General features: G+C 35.7%; 1 protein-coding gene across 4 annotated transcripts in view; it reads left to right on the top strand.

The window, feature by feature from the left end:
- The window catches only part of LOC144633269 (uncharacterized), a 61134-nt gene extending 47572 nt beyond the window's left edge, over window positions 1-13562 (top strand). For 3 of the 4 annotated variants that reach the window (XM_078492115.1, XM_078492116.1, XM_078492117.1), the window contains 13 exons: window positions 1297-1327; window positions 2990-3041; window positions 3512-3565; window positions 4052-4189; window positions 5065-5153; window positions 6172-6237; window positions 7005-7080; window positions 7452-7490; window positions 8478-8615; window positions 8730-8774; window positions 10433-10489; window positions 11219-11472; window positions 12593-13562. In XM_078492115.1, the coding sequence (XP_078348241.1) occupies window positions 1301-1327; window positions 2990-3041; window positions 3512-3565; window positions 4052-4189; window positions 5065-5153; window positions 6172-6237; window positions 7005-7080; window positions 7452-7490; window positions 8478-8615; window positions 8730-8774; window positions 10433-10489; window positions 11219-11472; window positions 12593-12808 (1251 nt within the window). In that variant the 5' untranslated portion in view covers window positions 1297-1300 and the 3' untranslated portion in view covers window positions 12809-13562. Of the gene's footprint in view, window positions 1-792; window positions 1328-2989; window positions 3042-3511; window positions 3566-4051; window positions 4190-5064; window positions 5154-6171; window positions 6238-7004; window positions 7081-7451; window positions 7491-8477; window positions 8616-8729; window positions 8775-10432; window positions 10490-11218; window positions 11473-12592 lie in introns of those variants that run through there. The other variant, XM_078492114.1, reaches the window with a different exon arrangement.
- The last annotated feature ends 1817 nt before the right edge of the window (window positions 13563-15379 follow it).

Here is a 15379-nt window from a genome sequence, read left to right on the forward strand (position 1 = left end):
AGGATTTTTTTGGGGTCGAAATTTTCGATTCCGGGATTTTGTTGGGTAGGAGAATTTGGCAGGTATTTTTTGGGTGACTTGATTTAAATAGAGGATTTTTTTGGGTATTAAAATCAAACTAAAGTGCCTTGGCGCGGCCTTGGCAATTAAGGGGTAATTTGACTAGGGATTTTTTTGGGCGTTATTTTGGGCCAGGGATTTTTTGGGTAATGTCGGGAGACTTTAGGATTTTTTTGGGTCCTGAGTTTTGCCTCCATTCGATCATCCCCGTCACTTTGATCCCGGAGTACCCCCCTGGGCAGTAGAATCCCGTCCGAGTGGGGAACGATAATTGCTTTCAGAAATCGGGAGGTTCGAGAAATCGTGAGTAAAATTACAGGGAAGTACTGTACAAGGGAAACGAAAATCGGCTCGAGAAATCGGGAGTTTCGAGAAACCCTGGGCTCGAGAGATCGGGATTCTACAGGGTTTTTTTTTAAGGTTTACATGTTATGTATAGAGTAGTGGGAACATGGAATTCGCTTCCGCTTTTCATTCGTGAGACAACAAGTGTGAACTCTTTTAAAGCATTAGTTAGAAAGTTTTTTATGGATCAGCAAAATTTTTAAATATTTTTCTTGTTTACTTATTTATTACTATCATAATTTCACTTTCTTTTTTGTATTTTTATCTTAGTATCTTAGGTGATCTGCTTTAATATGGCCGGGGGTCCTTGACTCTTTTGCAGTTAATCCTTTGGCCTTGTTTTTCTTAGCCTTAGCCTTAGCCATAAATTGTAATAAATAAATGTTTCATCTCTCGACTCAAATAGACGAGAATGAAGTACCTGCGATCAGGCGTTTATTCGGCTCCGTGCTGCTATAGACAAAATTTTCTCCCGTTGACAAAATATATTTTATTTGAATGTTAGTGTTAAAAGACGTGATCAAAATTCCCGATCAGCCTCTGTGGACATAACCGGAAACGGAAGGTCAATAACATTGTATTTTTGGAGCAATGTTGTGAGCACGTGACCAAAACAGAATCCCTCCCATCCGGTTTAGCTGTAGCGGTGTGCTGAAGGGAAGAAGTAGTAGATTTTCATTTTGTGACTGGAGAGGTTTTAGAGTTTGTGCACAAGGCCGCTTGTTCAATCAAAATGGCTTGCTTTTCTCATCAGTTTGTCGGTTTGATTATTGTTGTCTTCATCAACTTGCACACGAGTGAGTGTGTGGGCACACGTGTTGGCAGGCCATCCTTTCGCCAAAGATCGGGGACTTCCTCACCGTCTAACACAGCTTGCTTCCGTCTTTGCAGATCGATGAAAAAAGACCAAGAAAGACTAAGGGTAGGCACATAAATGATACCCGTTTGTGGATATTAGATCTGGATGTGACATCATTTTCAACGATATCGGAAGATTGTATACATAAAAATCTCAACCCCCTTTTCTTTGTCCCACCTGGTAACGGATAATACAATTATGCTGAATAACAAATCTTAAACCTCTTTATTTAAACTACAAATTCATACGTTCGTAAATATTTCTTAGCCCAAAAACCGACAGTTTAACGAATCGTTTCCCATATTTTTAGCTTTTACTTCTACTATAAATGACTTTTGTTCAGTGAATTAACATTAATTTGTGTTTGCAAGCGGATATAAATATTTGACCAAATGTTTGGGTATTAAATTATCTCGATTTTAATTCGTTTTCCCTTTATCTCGTAGTTAGCTTTGAACAGCCGTGCAATGTTTTCATCGATGTTATCAAAACTTGTAGCGTCTTAAATAAATTGTAATTTCGCTATCTTCGATACTAAAATTAAAATGCATGATCTTTCTATCATAAACTTCATTTTAAATGCAACGTCTCTTTCAATATATCGTTGACGCTTTTCTTTCAAGCACACGTGTCTCTAGTGATTACATCTTGAATTCGTTTTAACAAAAAAGGTTCTACACGCATCAATAAGCAGTAACCTTTTTATATTGACGGACAGGAAGTTTCAGATAAGATAAGAGTTTTTGTAGTTTAAGCGGTAATCTAGACTAGTTGGCCTTTAACTGATCCGTGTAATCTGAAATTTATCTGGGCTTTCGTTCTCAGATTACCCGAGAAATGACTTAAAATTTGCAAGCAAAAAAAGTCAAAAAGTCTGGAAGACCACATGGCGATAATTCACATGTGCTTTGTAATGAACATATAAAACAAATTAAAGGGTGTTGAGTATTATTATCATAACAAGGGCTTGATGCGTTTCCGGTATTTAATTTTATTAGCTACATTTCAGTTTTTCCTTCTCCGTGAATATATTTTAGAAGCTGAATGCAATTGCATATATTTGACCTTCGGCAGTGAGGGGACACAGGGCTCTTAACTTCCCGCTTCTTGTACCTTTTACTTCCTGGTTCTCATATCTTACCTACTAGTCCACCGGTTTGTGCCCTGTTATTGAAAAATATTATACAGAGTTGTAATACGCTCACAACGTTTCCGGCAGTTTGCCATCCTGTCTTATCCTGCTACCTGTGAAGTAGAGATTCCACCCCTTGCCTCCCCCCCCCCCCCCCCCACCCAGAAATAGACCCCTGGACAAATCAGTAGTCAGGGTCATTATTTTGGGCAAAATCATGGGGGGGATTTGTGTGTAAGTTTTGTCCATAAATACATTGTAGGGATAAATTTTAGAGTTTTGTAAGCTGATGTGAACAGAAACTTACCATGGGCATTGTCTTCCCTGCAGCCCCCCCCCATGCCCTGAGGTGGTCATGGTAATTGGGGTACACAAAATGTCTTTATATGACAAACAAAACATTTTGTATCATGGTTGTAATAAATGTTCTCAAGTGTAACAGATACATTTTTTTCAAAAAATTGACAGGAAACCCTTTATAAGAGAAAATTTCTGTTTGAATATCTTTTAAAAAGGCAGACCAGCCTCATATAAGAAGTTATTTAACTTAGAATGTCAAGCTACTCTATAATACCTATTTGCTTTCTGTGTAGATTTTTACTTTTGAGAAGTGCATCCAAGATTGCAAGCAAGGTAGTTCCAAAGGTAAAAAAAAACGTGATTTTCATTGATTAATAAAAAAAAATTCCCAATTTTTTTTCACTATAAGTATCTAGTTAGTAGGTGAAAAGCCACCCATTATGTGGAAACTCTGCTAGGAAACCATGATGATGATGATGACGATGATTATTATTATTATTAAATAATAATAAGAGATTTGCTGATGCACAAATATCCAAAAATAATAGTTAAAGGTCAACCTCGAAGTTGAAGTCAATGTCGACTTTTAACAATAATATTTACATTAATTATAATTTAACGTTTTAGTGATCATTTCATACACATAACCAGTATGAAGTATGTATTTAATTTAATAATTAATTTATTTTTATATATATTTCTTACGTATTACATATACATAACAATTAAGTAATTTATGAATTTGGTTCCAGCCTAGTAGAGTATAGCATACATGTAATAACCATTTTATTGCTATTGCATTTTATTACCTGAAGATGACCATGCATCACCTAAGTTAAGAATGCAGCGCAGCATCAAAGAAAACCAAAGTAAGTCAAGGATTATTATTATATTAATTAAACAAAATCATTTAAATTTGCAACAATTTTTTTAAATATCAGCCGGAAAAAGCGATGATGGATACTGCAACAATAACTAAAATACCCTAGAGCAAGTGAATATTTTCTCCTAGCAATTTACTCAGTTTATTTATTTATTTATTTACACCTAATCGCAATAACGTTGTCATAGAAAAATTATAGCAAAAACTCATAACCTATAGCATTTTACCGAAAGCTCGTGAGTTTGTATCTGCACACTCTGAGTTCACTTTGTTATGCTGTAACAAGATAAATTGATTTATTCCTATTTTGAGGCATTTTAAGACCATTTGTACAAATAAATTTCATGCATGGGCTTAACTAATTTCTATCTGACTTTTTCCTTTTTCCTTTTTTCTATAACAACCTTATTGCACTTAGAAGTATTTATTTATTTATTTGTTTTTTTCCTATTATTTTTAATTTTATTTTAAGGGTGCCTTGGCCTTTCTGATCCTATAGCAGCCTTTCCACACCGGGCAGAAAGATTAAAGGTTGAATTCAAGTCCATTGAAGCTGATAAACACAGTTACAAAATCTTTTGGAAGCCTTTAAAAGAATTTCTTTTTGATGGTGAGAATGTAAATATTCATGGTGAAAGGTGAAACAAGATGACTAGTTGAATCTGGTTTGATATGGCAGTTGATTAGTTTTATTATCACTTATAATGGAGGATTGGCATTAATCAATCATTGGTGGGTGGAGGATCAGGAGCAGCAAAAGAAAAGACAGCAACGTAGGCATTAATATTGATTAGGCATTAATCACATTAATACAAATTAATACACACCAGTCTATCTTTTTCTTAACCTCTATTAAAAAATTATAGCAGGCATGTAAGACATTGATTAGAATTAATCAGATCAATATAAATAACACAAACCAGTCTTTAGTATGAGCAGGTTTATTTTGTGTACTAAATTTTGCTAGAATTGACAACATTATTATTATTATTATTATTATTATTATTATTATTATTATTATTATTATCATTATCATTATCATTATTATTATTATTACTATTATTATAACTATTATAATTATTATTATGATTATTATATAACATATTTTACTTTTCATTTTAACGACTGTATCATAGAACCGTTTATTGTAAATAGTTTTGCACCATAGAAAATGATACTAATAATAATAGTAATAATAGAAAAAAATAACTTTTTAATTCTTTTTAGTGAATCGTTGTACATAGGTCATTTTTATGAGTATTGAATTAAATTTATAATATATTTTTTAAAAAAGTTAGATTTAATGTATTATTTTGTATTATTATTGTTATCGTTATTATTATTATTATTATTATTTTTATTATTATTATTATTATTATTATTATTATTATTAATGGTAACATAAAATGATTATCTATGTCACATTTTCATTACCTGTAGTCACAGGGCAAAATATGTTTCTGACTGAGGTATTATTTGTTTCAGAGTACAACTGGACTCATTATTCACTGCTTTACTTTTTTGAAAATAACCCATCTCCAGATGGAAAGACGAGCTGTGTGCTAGTACCAAGGGTTAGTATATAACTATGTTATGTTACAGTAACATTTTTTAACTATGAATCTGTTTTAATCTTTGGCGATATTACTAGGGTGGATAGCACTTAAGTGTTCAATTCCCACGAACATCCTGTAATTCCATCTATACTACGGAAACATTAGCACTGCGTTTTCTAAACCTATTAGATGCTCTGTATAAATCCCGATGTTTCAGTTAATAGAAACTGGAAACAAGTTTTGTTGGTCAAGCAAAGTAAACTAGGAGAAACAGCCAACTTTAATACTATATTGCCCAGTTATTCGGTAATAATAAAATATAAACGATCAGTACTGACAAGCACTGACGGATTTCACCTAACTCTTAAGATGACTTTCGTCGAAGACTTTTGGTTTATATAGGGTCATATATATATCTTTATTTCATAGGTAATGAAATTTATCCACGAAAATCACCGTGAATAAAATTCATATTGATTTTAAACGTAGCCAATGAGGAGCACGAATGACAAAATCTCATTGATGAATGAACGTACTGAAGGGAACGTCATCCGAGAGCCGTTGCACACTACACGAAAAAAAAATTGTTCCTATGAAATAAACACATTGTAGCATGGAAAATTCTTTGTACGATATTTGTTCACTCGTTGATACGTATCAGAGAACTCACTAGTTCGCTACGCCCACTCGTTCGTTAACTGACACTATTCAACTCGTGAATAAAAATCGTACGCGCGCATTTTCCATGAAGTAGAAATCTCTATATATTGTAAAAGTTTTTTAAGTCACATTTTTTAGCCGTTTTATATAAACCACACATACGAAAAAGTTCAAAAACCTTAGAAAACCAGCCGCTTAATCGTACTAAAGTCCGTGAAATTTCCACAACCTACAAGGGAATGTTGGATAAGACCGGGGGTCCCCCAGCTAGCGTTACATATCCAAGATAAATTCTATATCAGAAGCTTGCCTTGTGAATTCGTTGATTTCTTTACATACATAGTTGTAATGCGAAAAAATGTTTTTCGAATTTCAGAATGTGACCAGCTGGACAATAACAGATCATGCACCAAACATTAAACCAGATGTTCTCCACTTTGCGGTATGTATCAGTAAGGCAGTCATACTCTCTGTCGAACGGCATGCTTTGTGAGCATTTGTCATTAGCGGAGCTTCCGCGCACGAGTGCGCGCGCGAGCGTAGACAACATCTCAGAAAGGGAGGGGAGGTTGAGGAGAGACCCAAGGCAACGTTTTGAGCAGTGTTCACTGTGTGAGTTAAATGAAACGCGAGGAAAAGTGAGCGAAAGAGAATTTTCTTCCGAATGTTCTTCTCGTAATCTCCTCTAAAGTTGTCTGTATTCCATGAAATTTTAACAAATGAAAACAGTTTACAGGAAGATCGGAAATAATTGCGTTGTTGAAAGTTATGTTCCTTGTGCAAGTCAAATGAAGCAGTTTACCTTGGGTTTTTACTTCAAATACAACAACGTGAAATAACCAAGTTCTATGTACTTTGGAGAATGAGAGGAAGGCGGCCAATTTTCGTATTCCGATTTTGAGTTGAACGCTCTCCTGGAGCTAGTTTTTAACCAATAGACTTTCTGAATACAACTAGACAACTGCCAGATTTTTAAATAAAATGTAAATTCTTTTTAAAAAAAAAAAAACTAGGCGTTGTCCTTGGCGTTTTTATATCTTGCCCTACAAGGGGGTCAAAAAAGTAACGCGCAATGAAAACTAACGGAGTTATCATGCTTAATGTAAGATCATAAGAGTATTGGGATAATTGTTTTGTTAATATAAATTTAATAATACTTATCCATGCGTTATCAAGTTGAATAGTGTTTGTTTTTGTTTTAATTTATAGGTTGTTTCCTTTCCGTTTAAAGGCACAAATACAGGAAATAACATCTGGTTTGACGAGTATGATCCATTACGACCAAGTATGAATCATTCTAAATTGACTTATAAGTTTTAAATAGGACATGCTGAATGACAAGTTTAGACGAAAGGACTTTGCCACCAAATCGAGTGAAATTTTAAATCTCGTTTGTTTGTAAATTTTAATTACAACTCCCTGGTTTTGTCATTTAGATTATATATAGGCAAAACCAAAAAAAACTAAAAATATAGATAGATTCATTGATGGAAAATTTATTTTATTCCATTGCTTTCGAGATCAAACTCTAAATGTGCGATTATATGTTTTACGTACCAAATTTATTGTTATTTCTTTACGCAAAAATGATTTTCCACTAATATTACCTCGTATTAGTTTAGCTGAAAATTGATTTGTAATTGCCTTTCTTTGCAGCATTTATCCCAACATTTATTCCTGTGTTTGAAACAATAGGTGAGGACTATTTGTAATCAGCTAGGCATCAATCAGTCATAGAGGATAATATGATAGCTGCGCGGAAACATGAAATTTATCTTCGAGTGTTCAACTCGATATCTAATTCGTTCGCTACGCTCACTCAAGAGATATCGATTTGAACACGAGAAGAGAAATCTCATATCTCTAAGCAACCATGTATTGTTTTGTTTATTATGTACGTACTATGATTTACCCACTAAAAAGCTTTTTTTGTGTTTTAATTATTTTTCTTAGTTTTCAAAAAATACAATGTTTTAGTTACTAAACTACTACAAAACACTGCAAATAAATATGGATAAAATACAATATTTTAATAACTTCACAATAAACTACTCTACTAAACTATTACAGACACTATAAACACTAAAGGCGTTAAAGTAAATTTTCGTTCGCAAACCGATGTCACCAATCAAATGGTGTGTACCGCGTGTCGTGATTTCATTTAAAGCTTATTGGGGGCCGCGTATTCCTAAGAAAAACATAAGTGAAAAGCCCACAGTTCTTCGGCAGAAGAATACGTCGAAGGTCGGAAGAACATGAACACAAGAAAAAAGCAAAGCGGGACGTGAAGCTGTTGAATGAATATTTTTGACAAGCGGAAAACAAGACGAGGGAAACTCAAAGTGCAAACTAGTTTCATAAGAACTGGACAAGTATCTCCCTAGAACTTTATCTGCTCCGTTATTTTCAGTTAATAATGCCGTATAGGACAAAAAAATCGATCATGAAGTCAAAGTAACGTTTTTGTTGATGGTTTGGACTTCATCATAATGCGTTTAATTCTAAACTGCCCCACTAAAGTTAAGTTTGTGTAAAAACACACTATTTGAAGTATAACCTTACTATTGGGCAATGAAAAGCGACTGTCAGTATTTGCTCGATATTTGCTGACAGTATCTTGCCCTTAATGTGTTTGAAACCTTTATCATCATTATCGTTAATGCATTCCTTTTCACTCCAAAGAATCAGCCACCAGGCCCATGAGTATCGCTTGGGCTCCTATTGCTGGGGGTTCCGCAGCGGGTGTGGTACTGCTTGTTATACTGTTGATGGGCATAATGTGGCGACGCCGAAGTGCACTGTGTCCTTCTAATTATCAAGGTAATGCAAACTTAGAAATTTAAATTAAAAGAGCTTTAAGTGCCAACTGTTTTAAGTGTCACTTGTAAGTGCGAACTGAAATATTACTAAACTTGGTCTCACTTTTCCAATCAGATCCTGGAATGCAGGCAGTTATTTCCCGACCAAACAATATCAAAGGTAACACTAACTATTTAACAATTATGTGCCTGTTTCATTATACCTTTACATGGTAATTCATTTCTTGAAAATCATGCAAGGTTCTCTGCTATTCGAAAGAGCTCGCGTTGTTGTTGAATAAATAACGTATGCATGCGAGTAATCGTGTAATTAAGTATTACCCGTTATTCCGACCACTAAAATGGGCAACCAAAATCTGTTTTTGTTAACGGGGTCTCCTTGTCAGAGAAATTCGTAATAAGGAAATTGACTTGACTGTTGATCCGGCCAAAACAAAGTGGCGACGATAACAAGGTGTTCGTAAAACGGGGTTACCTTATTATAGGAAATTAACGCGTCATGAAATTAACGCGAATTTCAAAAATTCGCGTTAATTTAAGTCGCGTTAATTTTTGTTAACGTTAATTTTCGCACCGTTAATTAAGTGGAGCGTTAATTTCCATGACCTTAAGGTGGCTCGATCGGATTTTTGAGTGACGATACCTTTCAACTTTGAGCAACTTGTACGCCACCGTAAACAATCCGAATGAAAATCGATCAGTACAGTTATACTAAAGAAAGATGAAAGTTTTGAATGAGATAAGTTTCATCGAAATCGGAGTAACCATAGCAACATAATGACGTCACTACCCATTTTACATGAGACCGATTTTCTTGTAATAGAGGGATAATTTTGAAACAAGGCTTCTAGATCTTGGACTTGACATACTTTTCTCAACGTCTGCGAAATTTGAAGAATTTTTATGAGAGCGTTTTCGAGAAAATTTTGGATGAAGTTTTTAGGTGCCAAAATACAACAAAAACAAAGCAGTCTTAAAACATTATTGAAAAAACGTTCACAAGGCCCGATCAAGTAACATTTTGGCCTTCAGTGAATCTTGTACTATCTAATTACCTTGAGAGAAAATCTGAGAGAAATCGTTTCATTTGATTTCTTGAAACATCGGCTTGAATATAAACTGGTATGAAGTGTTATTTCGCTCTTTTATCGAAAAAGGGCCTTCGCTTACTAAAATGATCGCAAAATAAAAAGCGCTCTATAGAATTTTTTTAAACTTGGCAGTCAAAAAGAAGAATAAGTATGTAATGAAATGTCTGATTTTTAAAATAATTGAAACATTTTAAGGGAGTAAATTTAAAGCCTTAATTCGGGTAAACATTGCGCTGTTTTTCACCCTACATCGGATTATTTTATCAGGGTGGACATCTGCCGCTATCACTGATACTGCGAAGAACGCTCGAAGTGGGAAATGTACCACGAACATTGTTTTCGTTTAAGATTATACGCCAACAAGTGTTGAAATAAACTTGTTCCTGTTGTGTACGTTGCGTTAATTTCCTTCATTTTGAAATGTTACCCCCTCTCTCGCGTTAATTTCCTTTATTGGAAAGTACTGATTTTCCCTTCAATTCGCGTTAATTTTAGTCGCGTTAATTTCCAATACCTTAATTAACACAAGCGTTAATTTCCTATAGTAAGGTATGTTGTATGCAATTTAAAGTGGACTTGGCGATGTATATTTTTATATCGTTCGTCAAACTAATAAGAACGTTTCTTTAACTTTCGTTTGTTTTTGTTGCTTATTTATATGTCACTGTATTATTGTATATAAGAGGTATACTAAAATTAGCATTTTTATTTTCTATAAATCGCATAGAACGCGTCACTGACAGAACAGCAGTCGCAGCCTCCTCAAGTGCAGATAATTCTTGTGGTAAAGTAGAAACGCTTAATACTTTTAGTTATTTACAAATTAAATGCAGTTTTCAAAAGGAGTGCAAAGGATACTAAGGGTTCTCGGCATTGCGCATGTCGCTAGCTTGTCGCTGTAGTGATGCTGCCAATTTAAGACCATTGAGGTGAAAATGAGCATTGTTATGGCGGTTTGAATGTTTTACAAATTTTAAAGATTTGTATGGAAAAAAAGTTGCTGTATGGCTGAAGGATGGGCATGTCCTGAATTGGCTGTTGTTCGCATAATAAATTAAAGAGATATATTCTTACTAGCCGTAACATGTTCAATTTATTTTTATAAAAACGGCATACATGACACAAAACAACATCTTCCAGTTAGCGCTTAATAGGCAAATCTAAACAAAATAAAACCATGGTATTAGTGTCTCATAGTATCTAATTGTATATAGCAACTATTTAACTGGTTTTAATAATTAAATTTCTCTATCATCTGGAGGTAACTGGTTTAGGGAACTTATTTAATGTTGATCCCTTACTTTTCTTGTGTCGAGTGTAATCGATGAGAGACATTCATTGTGTCTATTGGCTCAGTTTTTCATGATCGTTAATGCTAACGAGAGCCGTTTTATTTTTTATAATGCATGATGCAATGAATGATCGCTTTCCCACAGTGTGTGACCGCATTTATCATTTAGATGTACGCAATAGCTTTGTTCTCAATTCATGTTAGCTTTTGTTTTTCTTTTAGAACTTTACTACAGCTGCTACTTTCCAGAAAACGAAGCTTTTCGTGGCAAAGTGGCCTCCATTGTGAACTTCTTCCGGAAAAACGGTTATGACGTCATCATGGATGCCATGGTGTCCAGTGAACTTAGTTCCCAGGGCCCAACACGATGGGCAGAGAATCAGATCAGGAAGGCAAAAAAAGTGCTGGTTTTCCTCTCCCCAGGCCTATTAAAACTGGCTTCTTCAGCTGATGGATGCGAAGGAACTCAATCTCAGGTCAGAAGCTCATTTTGTATTGACTGGCGTAAAGAACGTTTTTTTTTTACGGCGGTTCATGTGGTAATGTTTATTATGCTGTACAAGTTAGTTCTGTGGGAGGCGACGTGGCTTAATATTAGCGCGCCGTACTCCGGATCGAACGGTCCGGGCTCAAGCCCTAGCAGGGGCCACTGTGTTGTGTTCTTGGGCAATACACTTTACTCTCACATTCCCTCTCTCCACCCAGGTGTATAAATGGGTACCGGCGAAATAATGCTAGGAGGGTACTCTGCGATGGACTAGCATCCCATTCAGGGAGGAGTAGAAATATTCCTAGCCGCTTAATGCTACAGAAACCGGGATAAGCTCCGCGGCAGTATGGGCCGCATGGCTCGAGGCTCTCACCTTTGTTACAAGATAGTTCTAACTTTAAAGTCTGTGGGTAAAACTCTAGTGTGTGGTCTTTCAGATCAAAGCGATTGAGCAATACTTTCATGTAGTACTGTTTAGTGTGCTCTATTAGATGGTGGTAACTTTTAAGTCGGCGGATTAACTTGAATTCTAGTATGTGACCATTTAGGTGATAGTTATTGAGTATTACAAGGTACTTGCACTTTTAAGTTTGTGGATGAACCATGTTTTGTGACAATTTTAGCCGGGAAGCTATTAAACAGTAATTATATAAGAAGTCAGCGTGACCGAGTGGTTTAGGGCGCTGGTGTTGTAATTCGGAGGTGCCCGGTTCAAGACCTGCCCCTGCTACTAGCTGGATTTGTTCTTGGTAGTTCCGAGTTCAAATCCTCGATCACGCTTTGTATATAGCCAACTTGTCTACCTCCTGCCAGTTGGGATTTTTAACCTTGTTATGTTCATTTAAACATTTGTTTCCTCTGTTTCAGTGGCATGCCTGTAAACTAGCTATCTCGAAGCTAAGTGCATGACCACTAAAAACAACATTTACAACATTTACATTTACATGTGGTAATGTTTATTACATCGTTCAAGGCGGTTCCAAGGATGTTTCTTTCTTTCTTATTTTTATGCAATTTTGCATTTAGCGCTGTTGGAAGTGAAAAAGCTACCTATACACGCTTATGTATATTAAAACTAATGCTATTTTTATCGCCGTATTATGTAGGACATCAACCGTGTATGGATGGAGCTGGAGGTACTTAGAGATCTTTACACTCAAAATCGCTCAGCCGCTAAGATGGTGTGCATAACGTTCCCTGATCTGCCAGTCACCTCTCAAGATGTTCCTGTGTGGTTGAAAGTCAGCTACAAATGGCCAGGCGATGTTCGAGAAATCCTGAAGCGATTAAATGACAGACCATCAATTAAACCTTTTCAGTGATCGCCCATATGCCCAAAAAATGTTAGCGGGTTAAGGTATAAGAGGTTTTTTTTCCTTTCACGTAAACGAGATACATCTTTTGGCCACCACGTCTGCGCTTGCGTGGTGATACACTCGTTTGCAGAAACGAAAAGTTATAAATACAGAAATACCTATATCTGAAAATGATATAAAGTGTCTTAACTGTCGTAAAAACTCTATAACGTCGCCCTCTTAATAAGCCCTAGATGGTAGATCGTGACGATAGATCCTCTATCACATTTACATAACTTTAATAAAAAAAAAAACAGGTACGTTTTCTTCTATCACATTTAATTTTATTTTTATTTTTTTGTGAAAATGTGTTCAAAAAATTAAAGCATAGTTTTCCATGTTATAGTTCATTACTATGATACTTGTGGTTTTTTTGAATGAAAACTCTATGTATTGAGATATACAATGATATTTATTGTCAATGTTCAGAACTTAAACTTGTGTCACAGAGAACACAGCAAAGGAACAGATATCACCATGTTCAAATTAAAGAATAGTTTTCCATGTTATAGGTCATTACCATGATACTTTTTACGCTTGGTTATTTGTACATTTTGAATGTCAACTTTTAACAGAAGTTATCGTTTTGTACTGTTTTAAAACCAATGCAGAAATTCATGTGATGTTAACTTAAGAATTGTAAAATAAATGGTAAGTAATGTTTATAAATAAAGACAAATATATTCCAGTAAGTCACGAAAAAATGTCATAGTTTTTGTTTGTTTTGTTTTAAACCCTTTATCTAGAAGGTCGACAAGTCAACTCCACTTTAATCGAAAAGGCGAGAGCGTGTGAAATAACCCTAACGGGATGCGTAACGCATAAATGTTTTGACTGATATTATAGACAATAAATATCAAAAATTAAAGTGCCATAAAACGTACTTGGAACACCATTGTGAATAAAAACGCATTATCTTGTTCACCGCTTTTATCGCTTGGAACAATGACCGGGGGTACTCCCTATAGAGGACTTTACGTGAAGGCTCCGCCCGAAAGGGGAACCTTTTTCAGGCTGTGGGTATACAGCGGAGCCTCTCGGTATAAAAAATATTCGACCCCCCCTTCTCCGGAGGGGGGCGTCATAAATTATAAGAGTACCCCCGCTCGTTCTTCTTCTGCTTGTGCTTACGTTTGTACTTCGTTTCACTACATTGTACTCATACTTGTGCTTATGTTTTTGTCTCAGTAGTGAAACCAACCTTTACTCGCCTTTAAAACGTTGGTTGAAATAAGTGCTTATTTCAATATTTCGTTGTTCCACTTCAAATCAGGTGAAGGTTGTGAACCACCCCCTCTCTTTTTTCAATGCTGTCCAAAAACGAAGCAAGTCTTGTAGATAGCAAATTCAACATTGTTTTGGGGGCGAGGGTGAAGGGGGTGATATTGATCAAGGAGATGATAGGTAAAATTTGTCCAAGGTACTCAAAATAGCAGAATGTCTCGAACACTATTGTCGCCCATTGTTGGTGCATGTTCTTAATTGTTATTTATATTTTTCTATTGTTGTGCATCTTGGTATTCAAGATGTTATTGTGTTTTTTATTTGTTTGGAACGTGGAGTCAGTCTTTTTGGTCTGATGTCGGTTTTTATTAACCTTCTTACTAAACGGGTCTTTGCTTGCTGTCTCAGAGCTAATGCCACTGAAAACAAGGCCACCGCTAATTTCTCCAGCCATCTTTTCAATTTTTCTGTGACTTTGTTGTAAAGCCCTGGCTAAATTATCCAACATTTTCATCCAACATCATGTTGGAAGAGCATGTTTGACCGTTTAGCTGCCTCTCTCAACATTGCATTTAAATGGTTTCCCATGTTTGATCTAGATCAAACATTTTTATCCCACATTTTGTTTCACGAGCAAATGTTTGATCGTTTAGACACCTTTGCAAACTAAGCTAACACAAGCGGGAAAAAACAACCAATCAGAAACTGAATCTTTGTGACGTTTCAGCGGTGAAACGCACAAAACATTATGTGAGCTCACTTTGTTTGATGTTTGATCAAACATTGTTTGCTCGTTTAGTCACTCCATGTTGTGTGTGACAAACACGATGTTGGACGAAAATGTTTGATCATTTAGCTGGAGCTTAACGTTTTTGTGTACTAGTTCTACTTGCGAGCCCTACCATCCGCGAACCTTAAGTAACTCGCGAATTCCCATTCCTCCTCCTCCTCCTCCTCCTCCTCCTCAATTCTATTGTTTACCTCCTGTTCCACAATTCTATTGTTTAACTCCAACACTGCCACCATAATTTTATGTGTATTCACCGTAGCTGTCACAACGAAAGCATGGGTACAGAGAGGGTACAGAGCCGGGTTACCAGGCACAAGCGCGAGAACTGAGAAAAAAGCTTTGTCTTTGTACTCTTCCTGTACGATCTGTAAACAGATCGAATATCGATGACAGAGCTGATCAGATAATTTAGAAGATCATTTTATACGGTAGCAATTTGAACTGCGGGCAAATTTGACTCCTCTGAGCCCTGTGAATGAAAGAAACTAATAGCTCACGCGTCAATGTGACCTTGAGCCTGTGAC

This window comes from Oculina patagonica, chromosome 12 (genome assembly GCF_052425735.1).
Source record: "Oculina patagonica isolate OP01 chromosome 12, crgOcupat, whole genome shotgun sequence".
Classification (NCBI taxonomy): Eukaryota; Metazoa; Cnidaria; class Anthozoa; order Scleractinia; family Oculinidae; genus Oculina; species Oculina patagonica.